This window comes from Pyxicephalus adspersus, chromosome 2, assembly GCF_032062135.1.
Source record: "Pyxicephalus adspersus chromosome 2, UCB_Pads_2.0, whole genome shotgun sequence".
NCBI lineage: Eukaryota > Metazoa > Chordata > Amphibia > Anura > Pyxicephalidae > Pyxicephalus > Pyxicephalus adspersus.
This window is the reverse complement of record NC_092859.1, coordinates 1560544-1572224: the sequence shown is the minus strand read 5'-3', so window position 1 is coordinate 1572224 and position 11681 is coordinate 1560544. Positions and strand designations below refer to the sequence as shown.

Genomic DNA, 11681 nt, shown 5'->3' with positions numbered 1-11681 from the left:
GTACACTTGCTGTGTCATTATGAGGGGTTTACACCATTCCTGAGTTGAGTTCCCAGGTCCGTGATGGGTTCCTACCATCCTTGCACTTGATTTTCAGGTCTGCAAACCTGCTGTGCCCATTATGGGGACTTTTCACCATCCTTGTGCCAGTTTCACAAGTTTGTACACCTGCTGTGCCCATAATAAGTTGTTCCCTTTCCTGGGTTCCTGGGTCTTTCTTCCTGCTGTGCCAATTATAAGTGATCTTATAATATAATTAAAGGAACAAGATAGGTAAATTAAACTTAAAGTGAGCGGGAACCCCAAAACCAATTAGAGAAGCCCACACCACTAGGTTACCCAAGACATGTAGGAGGGCAGAGGGTGACCCAACCCTTAAGAATCCATTTCTTTAATGTTGAAAGATACAGAAGGTTTGGTAACAATCAGAAATGAGCACCTGAAGGCCATAAAAGCCACTCCAACTTATCGGTAACCCCAATAAAACAGCCAACGATTTTTTCACCAAAATTTGTCATTTTATTTCAGTCCAAGATCCCAAAAACAGAAAATAAAATAAAAAAGTGCCATTATGTAACCAGTTCAGCGTCAGGACCCAAAAAGGCGATAAGGCGTTTCCTGTGCCTTCACTGAATGTATATGTGTACACATATATGTGTATCTCCCACTGTCCGGACTTTGTTGACTTGTGTTACAGCATGAAGGATGCCCATTGGATGCCACCCTCCTGGGTACAATGCCACAGACAGCCGCGGTTCATACACACATATGTGTCTATATACACGTTTCTGTGTATGCACCTTTCAGTGCACATAATATATATTTATATATTTATATGTTCCATATTTCCCTTTAATGATAGAACAATCTATATAATATAAATCTCATTAAGGTCAGTGGGGGTGGAGGGGAGGGAGGGTTCTTGGTAATGAAACGTCCACATATAAATGAAACCGCAGCCCAAAGTAACTCTGTATTGGGCTCCAAGGACACAATCTTCTGAAAAAGAGTTTTTCCAAAATAAAGGATTTCTATACTCTCCTCTGTAGTGGGATAAGAGTGCAACACAATGAGAATTCTGAGGGCTGACACACTGTATGGCCAAAAGCTAATGCCCCTTACCGTACCGTATGAGTTTGACTTCCGCTTCCAGTGATGGCCATTAATGTTCAGTTGGTCTGCCATTTTTGGGTATTGCATTCTCTATTCTTCTGGGACGACTTTCCACAAGATTTTGAAGGGTGTCAGTGGGAACCTGTGCCCATTTGTGAGGTTGGGAACTGATGTTGGAGAAGAAGGCCTGGCAGTCTTCTGTAGGACACTCAGGTTCCACCATACCAGACTGGTCAAACCACGTCTATGCTGAGCTGTGTTTGTACTCAGTGGAACAGAAAAGGGTTTTCCCCAAATTGTTACCACAAGAAGAGCGCAAATGTCCCAAATTCCAAAAATATTAACAGTACCCTTCACTGGAGAAACTCAAACCCAATTACATCAAGTGGGATCAGCATACTTTTGGCCATACAGTGCATACTGGTTGCAAGTCCCATTGGTGGGAAAGAGATTTTATATATACAATGATACATTTTTATTTTACTAGATCCCACTGGATTTTCATCATCTTTTCTGCTGGTTTTCTACCCAATTTATGAAAGTTTTGAATGAGAAATAAATCTGATCCACAACAGAAAAATACTGGCACTTTGAGAAGAGTGTGATACTATTATCCCATCAGAGAGGAGTCACTGACCCTCGCCAGTAGGCATAATCTGTAGAAAATATTGGAGATCTTTTGATGGGTTAACCCTGTGTCCTATTAAATAATACGGTCTCCCTGTTTCAGACCAATCGTTCCCGTCTAATCTTCTTGTAAACATCAAAGCCTGCTGCCAATGATTCCCGTTAACTCCCGTCTCCTTGTGATCTGTCCCGATGTCTGTGGCGGGATAGCGGGTTTCCATGTGCTTCTGATTGCTAGCCCCTGTGTGTGGGGGGCACAGCCTAGTTCTGTGAAGGAAGAGCAGTAAAAGGGGAGAAGGAGAAGGAGTACCATGGATAATGAGAAGAAGAACAGATATGGGTGTGAGGAAAGGGTTGTTTTCTTTTTTGGCGGGAGGGGGGGGGGGCACATAAAGAAAGAAGAGCTTGTTTGGGGTTAATCAAGGATGGGAAGAAGAGAACATGATGGCAATGGTCGTAATATACGAAACGTAATATAGGAAAATAGAGAGCAAAGATCCGTTGTATAAGACACTCCCTCACTATTATTTTGGCACACAAACAGTTCCCTTCCCCCTTTGATCCACCCAGAGGGGTCATGGGGACTATGGCAGTGGAGAGGCGATACACCTTTTACCATTTGAGCACCCCCTTTAAGATAGGAGCAGGCCCACCTTGCCGAAGAGGTGGAAGGGGATCATTGGCACTGTGTTTTTAATTTTTTAGGGAGAGGGGCTTAAGTTTTGGCCTCTCATGCATTTACCTCCTCCCCTGTACATTCACCCCCTGCCCCCTTCTCCTTTGCAGGGGACAGCTCTTATGTTCCCCTATTCTGGTGACGGCAATTTTTCGTCTGTTCGAGAGCAATTGAGTCATTGAAGGTTCAGTGCATTGAACGCACCAGACACAGGCTATCTGAGACCCGCATCTGACGTAACATCCCCCGTCCATTGGATATTGTCTGTGAATAAAAATAAAGCAGGTGTACAAGTTGAGTCAGTTGGAGGCTTCGGCCTAGTCACATAGGCCTCTCTTCCTCCTTTAGCAACTCTCCCCCAACAGGGGGGTATAATTTATTGGATCAAAACATATCTTTCCCTACATCCCATTAAATAACTGCCCCATCGTGTGTATGTGTTTTTTTTTTTTCCGACCCTGTTTCCCCCATGACATAGGCAATAGTTAAAGTCCAGATGCCATAGTCCTGAATGTTGATCTTGGGAGCAGTTTCTAAAGCCTGAGGAGGAGAAGGGGCATGGGGAGACTGGGTAGTTCTTTTCTTGCCCCTTCTTAATAAAGAAGTTTTTTCATCTACCCCCATCCCCTGCCATAAGGCAAAATCCAGCTCAGGCTTGGTAGGCCCAAACAGCCAATGCTGCTGTTCGCAAGAGGAAGGGGGAGACGGGGCATTGTATGGGTAGAGGGAGAGATGCCTGGTACCACTATACCCTTGTGGTTGAATGCGGGTGGGGCAGAGTATTGTTGTGAGCAGTGGTAGGGAATGTATTGAAGGGATGTAAAGAGGGTAGGCCCGAAATGGTGCTTGGAGCCATGACAGAGGCAGGAGGTGGGGGTGGTGGTGGAAGAGGAGCGTCCTCAGGGGCTCTTCTTAACGCCAATGTATAGTCGGGAGGGCAAGCTGGGCGCAGTATATCATGTGGCCTCAGGGGTTCAAGATCTGGAGCTCCTCCGGCCCTCTTGATCTGAAGGGACATCAGTTCTTCTTCAGGTCCATGGTGTGCCAGGTCATTGCCAGGAGCTCCTCCTCGACCAGGACTATGTCGCCTCTGCCGGAGTTCATGGCGCCGATCCCTCTTGTAGTAAAGAGCGGCAAAGGCCAGGATGTTGAGGAAAAGGAGAGAAGCTCCAACTGCTACGGTCACACTTAGCTCGGTTGAATAGTCACGAGAATCCCCAGGGAATGGAGGATATCGAGGTCTTTCTGGCTCAGTGAAATCATCATAATTTGTAGATGTAACATATGGTCGCCGGGTGGTACTGCCGGTGTTTATCCTGGAACCAGTTGGCCAGCGAGTACTGTAGGGGGGTAATTTTGTGGTGGTCGAAGGGTGCTGGACTGTGTTCAGGTTGTGAAGGTGAGGGACTAGCTCCAACCAGAAGGCAACCTTATTGGCACGATAATTGTCACGCACCCTAGGCTTGAGGCCAATGTGTAGGTACTGTTTCTCCTTGGGGTTAAATTTTGTCCATACCACCTCCTCGAAGCGGTTGGGTTTCGTGTGAATAAACTTGGTGTCCTGAGGAACTGGATGGTTGGGATCCCTAAAATATAAAAAGAACATGAAATGAGAAAGATGTAGTCATGGATCAAAAAAGACAGGACAAATAATGCAAGATGAAAATATTCTGTAATATGTCATAAATATTTGCTTTTATTGATAATGTTAGATATTATTATAATGAACACATTTTAGGAGTTTTTTTATCCTTGATTTTTCACTGTACCCTTTGGTGGCTGTCTGCCTCCAACACTTTTATTATAACACAAGATTATTATTGCCCCCATAACTAGTGAGAGTGAGTAATCCCTCCACACTGGGGCTGATATTAGTGTCTATTGCCCCTCAGCCTGCCAGGCACCACACAGCAACTTTTCAGAGTTTACTTGCATTTGCATGGTCCCACCTAATGGTTAACTTGACCCAAAAATGGTCTGACTAGTCAGGGTCATGGATGTGTGGAGCAGAAGGTGTAACTGATGGACCTCAACTCTTAAAGGATGTACGCAAAAGGTTGAAGATAGGTGGCTAATGTAAAGCTACAACAAAATAAAGCTCTCACCCAGTCTTGGCAAAGTTGGTCCAGTAGGTCATGACCACCGCACTCAGCATGACGTCATTCTTGGAGAAATTGCAGGGGAATAGGTCTGTAGCACCCACCATGGGCACACCAAAGACATAGGGCACTTCATCACCATGGGCTGCCTCACCCCATTCTGGCCTCCCCTCTGCCTGGCAGCGGTGGTAAAATGCATAAAAGTAAACAGGGGACTCATACTCGGCATGGAAGCGAGCTGTTGCCACAGCCGGGGCCACCCATTGATGGTCTGTAAAAAGTGCCAGCAGAGTCTTCCTTCTCATGTCACCATTGTCACGGTCAGCCCAGTCAGTGTACATGAATTTTATAGTCTCACGTAGGACATCTTTACCGTCCGGGTAGCCATAGAGGTTGTCCACAAAATTGGACACAGTAAAGTCGAAGTAACTGGCGGATATGCCGTCTTCACTTTCCAACGTATCTTCTACAAACTTCAGACCTTCACCTTGGTTCACCCCCATCAGTATGTCATAGTTTAAAAACTCTCCTTGTTCCATCAAAATTTCAGGGTCGTCTGGAACCACATCCCCATCCACAACAGGCCCAAAAGCAATGTGGTATCGAGCTGGCTGGATGTCCTGGTCCACCAGGTCTCGGTACGGCTTCCGTCTGAGGCAGCTCACCATCTCAGTATTATCGGGGTAGTCGCACCCCACCTTGGCTGCCAACATTCGAGTGTACTTCAGGGGTTCATAGTTGACAGACCAGCTAGCTATAGCCGTACCGCTCTGTGCAATGGCTTTCTGGAAGAGCCCTGCAACCAAAAAGAGAAGAAATAATGAGTACCAAATAGCAGCAGGGTTAAGGACAGTGGTTGCCAAAACTATACCAACATATAAACTATATACACCTGACTGTCCCTTTACGTGGAGAATGCATTTGTAGATATTTGACATCCAGTGGGGAGGGTCCATGCCAGTAAAGAAAACCCATGTCAATGTCAATTGAAAAGATTGGGGCCCCAAGCTGCAACCTTGCCGTGGGCTCTTGTTTGACCCAATTTTTCTTCGATGTGAGTCATTGATAAGTCTACTAACCTTCAGAGTGATGGGACAAGATGAGAAGGCTGACGCAGGACGCTCCAGCTCCCGAACCAAAGATGGTAATTCTCTCGGGGTCACCTCCAAAATGGCCAATATTCTCTTCCAGCCATCGCAGTGCTTGAATCTGGTCCATAAGGCCGTAATTACCTTTTGCTGCCAGATCCCCCGTACTCATGAACCCTGGACCATGACAAAGAAGACACAAAAAGTTAAATCAAGCCAATGTATGACAGTTAAGAGAACTCATTTTCCAAGACCCCTATAAAGGACACCCATTGGAGGAAATCAGGGAATACCAGTCTTTTGGAAGTGAATGTAAACTGTTTTTATGAGGTCAATAAAGTTTTAGTGCAATGCATTTAATAATGCCTAAATACACCTTTATGTAGTCAGGTAATGTGACCTCCCTTGTCCTTCTGTGATCCAAAAGACCCAAGCAATGGGCAAAACCTGTCTGATCTGCCATGAATTGGAATGGTAGGAGGTTCTGCCCATCAAACACCCAGTCAGGCAGCTGGGAACCTAATGGAGCAGTGTTTGATGGACAACTCCAGGATAAGGTTTGGCCTTCTTCTGATGTGGCTGGAGGGATCTGCATCATCTTACAACCTAACTTTCCAAGTAAGTGGTCCAATAACATTTTCAGCTGGTGGAATTTGTGAAGATTCGGGTTGTTAATGAAAGTTTTCTGCTAATTGGCTGCTTTAACCTTTTCATGAAGCATTGTGTGCAACGAGAGGTCTAATCGTCTTTCTGGCTTTCTGACAATTGGTTCTTCTGCAAATACTGTTTTTTTTACAAGGACATTTCCAGGCCTCTGGTGTGGGTAACTCAATTCATTGGCTTCATAGAGAAAGCACTATATTGTCTTTTATACACTATATGGCCAACAATTTGTGAACCCCCCTCCAAATTATTGAGTTCAGGTGTCTCCGGGGAAGGATTCTTTTAATCCTCCATCATACAAAGACATTGTAGACAATTGTGCCCTTCCAGCTTTGTGGTCACAGTTTGGTGAAGACTCTTTTCTGTTACCCCAAATACTGTGCCCCGGGGTACAAAGCCAGCTCTATATATGGTGTTACTGGTTTGGTGTGGTAGAACCCGAGTGCCCTGCATAGAGCCCTCATCTGTCCTCATCAACCCTATAGAAAACTTTTGGGATGATTTGGAATGGTGAGCCAGGTCTTCAAATTCAACACCTGACCTCACAAATGGGGCAAATTCCCACAGACACAACCCTAAAAAATCCACCGGAGGTGGGGACAAGCTCCAACAAACAGCCATAGAAACAGAAGGCTTTGCAGTACTACAGTAGATGAACCTTATTGCTCCATTGTATTCCTTGAACACAATTTTCCGTGCCCTGTATGGCTGATATCCTATATCACCAGCAATTTAGCAGAGAAGTAGAATAAGTGAAAATTGAATGTTTGTGTCCTCTGGCGGCTAGTTTACAAATGTCAATATTTAATACAGCATAAAATATGGAGAGACCCGAATGTAAAACTTAACACTCTCCGAAACATCTGGAATTATAGAATATATAATCAATGAGTTGGTAATTCTTGCTGTTCTTTATATGGAGATTTTTAAATGCCCCCTCTAGTGGTAATTCTTGTGCTTGGGTATTTGATTAGCATCTGTGCCTAAAAACAAACTCCAGGTAATGCAGTTTTGTGGTCCTAAAAAATGAATACAGGGCTTGTTAAATGCAGCTCTGGTGTAGGTCCCTGATTCTGTCCATGTGCCACTGAAATTCAAAGCAGCACTGAGAAAGGAAAGGGAGCAGTAGGACCAATCCAGATCCTGCAGTGCACATGTGTACACAGGATGTGGGGGCAGAGGGGTGATGCAGGGTGGGGGTGTTTTTGACCAACCCAAACTACTACTATTGGAGAGATGGAGGTCATGACCTCTGGTACTTCTTGTAATGACCTCAGGTACTTCCTGCCTAAATCACAAAACTGGCTGAAGAAAATACTGCAGGTTCCATGTTTATGTTTCAAATGTTTAGCTGTCTGCCTGGAGTGCAGAGTCTGCAAAACAGCAAAATGTTAACAATTCCCATCAGCCATAAAGCGTATATTTACAGCCAGTACCTGCAGATAGGAATAAGCATGTCATTAGATTTATGGTCAGTATGGGGGGGGCTCTTTATGGTAAGAGCGGTTCAGCGGCAGAATTCTCTACCACAGGGGGTAGTAATGGTAAAATCAATGATAGAACTTAAAAAGGACGGAATGATTTTCTTACAACTAATAATATCCACAATATTAAAGGATCATAGCATGGAAAGACAGGTAACTATTTTGAGTCAAGGAATTGATCCAGCTGTCTCTCTGTGATCAATAAGAAGTTATAACCTGAAAGGCAAAATTGGCATCAGGTGGGGGAAAGGAGGGGAGGGACGAAAGCTGATGGAAGTTTGCATCATCGTATATAATGAGAGACTAGTAGGATAGAGTTGGATAGACCATGGTGTCCCCTTGTCCTCTGTAGAGTCCTCAGATTCAGGAGTCACCAAATCTTTATACTGATCCTGGATATTAATATACAAAAACATTGGATATATAAAAGTCACATTTTTAAAACTCTGGGCTAATATTGTGCCGGTCTCCCAGTGACCCGTCCAAGCGTGCACTCCACATAATCTCTGGAGGGGTCCTGTGGTATTGCACACCAACATCTTAGTCACATTGCCTCCACTAGGATCCATTCTTTATAAAGTGCACCCTGCTGCCTCTGCTGGCCTGGCTTCTTCCCATAATGAACCCCGCTGCTCCCGTCAGCCTGCCTTCTTCCCATAATGCACCCTGCTGTCTTACCCCGGTCTGCCTTCTTTCTTCCCATAATGCACCCTGCTGTCTTACCCCAGCCTGCCTTCTTCCCATAATGCACCCTGTTATCGTACCCTGGCCTGCCTTCTTCCCATAATATAACTTGCTGCTTCTTTCAGCCTGTTGTCTTCCCATAATGCACTCAGGCTGCAGACTTTTTTTTACAAATGGTTATAGGAATGATTGTAGATTGGTGTGGTGCAATATTGTGCATATGTTGAATATTCTGCAAACAATCATCTTGGTATGAATGGGCGATAAGGAACAGATAAAGATTGGAATAATTACCTCATTGCGGGAGCATTAAGTAACCTTATTGAGCATCACATCTGTTAGGTGAGTGTACACCGAGTTCTTTAAATGCTGTGTTTTCTATTCACACAGATTTGGACTGAATAGCAAAAAAAAAAAAAATGCAGCTCAATGCAAAACAGGTTAAACGCAGCCCCTGAGATGCCATGAGCACTACTCAATGCCAATGGGAATCTGATGAGCTGAGTATGAGCTGCATTCTAAGCACACGCTGAACGCCTAATTAAAGTTAATTACATGTTAATAAAAGGGTTACATAGGAGCAATATATAATATAAAATGTTTATTTATTTAGTGTAATTTATGGACAGAACAGGGATCACCCCTTTCATCCAGATACATTGTACTATTAATATTATATATTGTTACAATGTATTTATGAATGAAGCCTGCAAACAGCTTTTTATTTGCAGGCTTCATTCACACAGGACCTATAGTTAGCACTCCTGAGACACCAAACTGAGAACTGGTGACTACATTGAACAAAATGGGCTGAGTAAGAAGTCCTGGCCATATTAAATACAGACATTTTTCTAGATTTGATGAGTTTGATATATATTATATATATTATAAGCAAGGTCACTGCATCTGTTTTTTAGCAACTTCCTCCTCCATGTGAGACGATGGACAGGTTTTGATGTTGACTTACCGAGAACTCCCAGCCTGTAGTTCATGGTAACCACAATGACGTTGCCATATGCAGCCAGCACACTGCCATCGAACATATTCCCCGTCCCTTCCATGTAGGATCCTCCATGGATGAACATCATGACGGGTTTCTTGCCGCTGTCCCGGATATCTGCAGGAAAAAACACACTTCAGAAGGTCACATGATCAGAGCTAAAATGCTTTTGGAAAAATTTGAGACAAAGGTTTTCGGTAAACTTCTAGAAACATGGCAGCTGCCAGTGCTGCCCTCTCCTGATTCTTCTTATCTTTCTTTTCCTTTAACCTTACAAACCCAGAACAATATCCACAAGGAAACCTCTAAATCTGAAGATCTGTTTGGGTCAGAACAGCCAGGCAACTAGCACTTTCAGAACGTGCCCCCCCTGGTGCTGCTCACAGGACAATACCTAGGCATTGGGTCATGTGATAACTGCATAAATGGAGGGTTGAGGTTAGAGTTAGCTATATTGGTTCTTCAAAGGGTTATGTTGTTGGCACTGGGGGGGGGGGATGCAGAACAGCCTTTTCTCAAAGCAAAAATATTAGCAACCCAACAAAAACATCACCAACTACAGGAACTCCAGACATAATATTTCCACACACTATGGGTTGTGAAGGGTAAGAACCTTTGATAGGTTTGTTTTCAAATTTTTTGTGGGGAGATTTAGTTTAATTATTTTGCCCTGATTTATTCCATCACCAGTGCAGGAAGGGAGTAAAACCTTTCAGATTTACAGCTGAGGGACCCTGGAAATTATTTTCAGGTCTCAGAGAATCCTTGGTAAAACCCTTTTTGCCCCTGGGAACCCTTGATACAATTTCCTCAGGGAACCGTTGGTAAATCCCTAAAATAATGTTCAGACATTTGGAAACCCTTAACTAAAGTTCAGTTTCAAGTCTTGGGGAACCCTTGGTGAAACCCCTTTTACCCCTGAAATTTTGGGGAAGCCTTGGTAAAACCTTCAATATATTACAGGTTTTGGGGATCCATTGGTAATACCCTTTTTACTCGTGAGAAACCCTTGAATTTTAAATTCTACAGGGAACTCTTGGTAAAACCTTCAAATAATTTCAAGGTCTTGGGGAACCCTTGGTAAAACAATTTTTACCTCTAATGGACCTTTAAAATAATTTTCAGGTCTTAGGGAACCCTTTGTAACGCCACTCTTGGTGGTCATTGGGGATAATCCCCCTTAAATTGGTGGCTAGAGGGAAGAATGCCTCCCTGAACCGGGTGGTGAAAATGCCACCCCTACAGACACTACTTACAAGATACTTTAGTTTATACAACTGTTTCTGCCAAGTGGTGTTGACCATGAAACCACACAAGCACCACCGTATGGGAAGGCCAAGCAGCCACAGCCCCTATAATCCTCTGGAGGAACTCTAAGGTTCCATAGAACCCCCGATTAGGAACGGCCTTTTAGGTCTGACATAATCTAATAAGCCTGGTACTGCTGAAGCCAGGTAGTTAATTAAAGCTTTGTCCTCTTAGATCTTACCATTTGAACCATACAACCTTGCCCTACAAGGCCCTGGTGGTAAATTAAAGCCTTTTGCCCCTACAGCTTGATATTAAACATAAAATTTTGGCCTACTAATTTCCGACAATAAATAAGAAAGCTTTGTCCCCTTAGATCCTGCCAGAAAACCATAAAGCCTTGGCCTTCTATAGCTTGGTAGTAAATCAAAGCTGTGTCCTCCTGGAGCCTCTGCCAGGGAACCATTAAGGCTCCAGGCTCTTCCATGGCGGTGGAGAGCCATTAATCTTGTCCTGTTTGAGGCCTCTGTACTTTGATGGGAACCGTTATCTCCTGGCCTGACTCAGCTGTTTTTCTTGTTTCTTTTTGTTAATCTATTCGCCCCTGGCCTGACATGGCCTCTGAGTAATCTATTAAGTCATCCCCCACCCTGCTAGACTATTGCGTAGCTGCCTATTACGTCTTGTTTTTGCCAGAACTCTATTATCTCCTGTGGTGGAAGCACAATGGATTGTGGGGTCTCGTTATCCCAGAGCCATCATTACCCTGACAGTGTCACCATACATAGCAGCGTGGTTCCTCTACAGACTGCTGGATACTACAAGTCCCAGCAAGTTTCCTGATAAAGCTAAAGAGAATTCATCAGAAATGGGCATTTGTGGGGATTAAGATACCCACACTTCAACTATAATAGTGCAGGTGTACTTCTTTGGGTTGGCTATTTTTGCTCTTACTCTCTCTGTCCTATTCTTATTCAGGGATGGCTATTTGTGCTTTTA

The 11681-nt window shown here is 44.0% G+C and overlaps 1 protein-coding gene across 2 annotated transcripts in view; it reads right to left on the bottom strand.

Annotated features, from left to right (window-relative positions):
• Positions 1-502: 502 nt before the first annotated feature.
• Positions 503-11681, bottom strand: part of NLGN2 (neuroligin 2) — an 87659-nt gene continuing 76480 nt past the window's right edge. For both annotated transcript variants that reach the window (XM_072399226.1, XM_072399228.1), the window contains 4 exons: positions 9402-9551; positions 5595-5780; positions 4522-5311; positions 503-4002 (listed from right to left, as the gene is read on the bottom strand). In XM_072399226.1, coding sequence (XP_072255327.1) covers positions 3162-4002; positions 4522-5311; positions 5595-5780; positions 9402-9551 — 1967 coding nt within the window. In that variant the 3' untranslated portion in view covers positions 503-3161. The remainder of the gene's footprint in view (positions 4003-4521; positions 5312-5594; positions 5781-9401; positions 9552-11681) is intronic.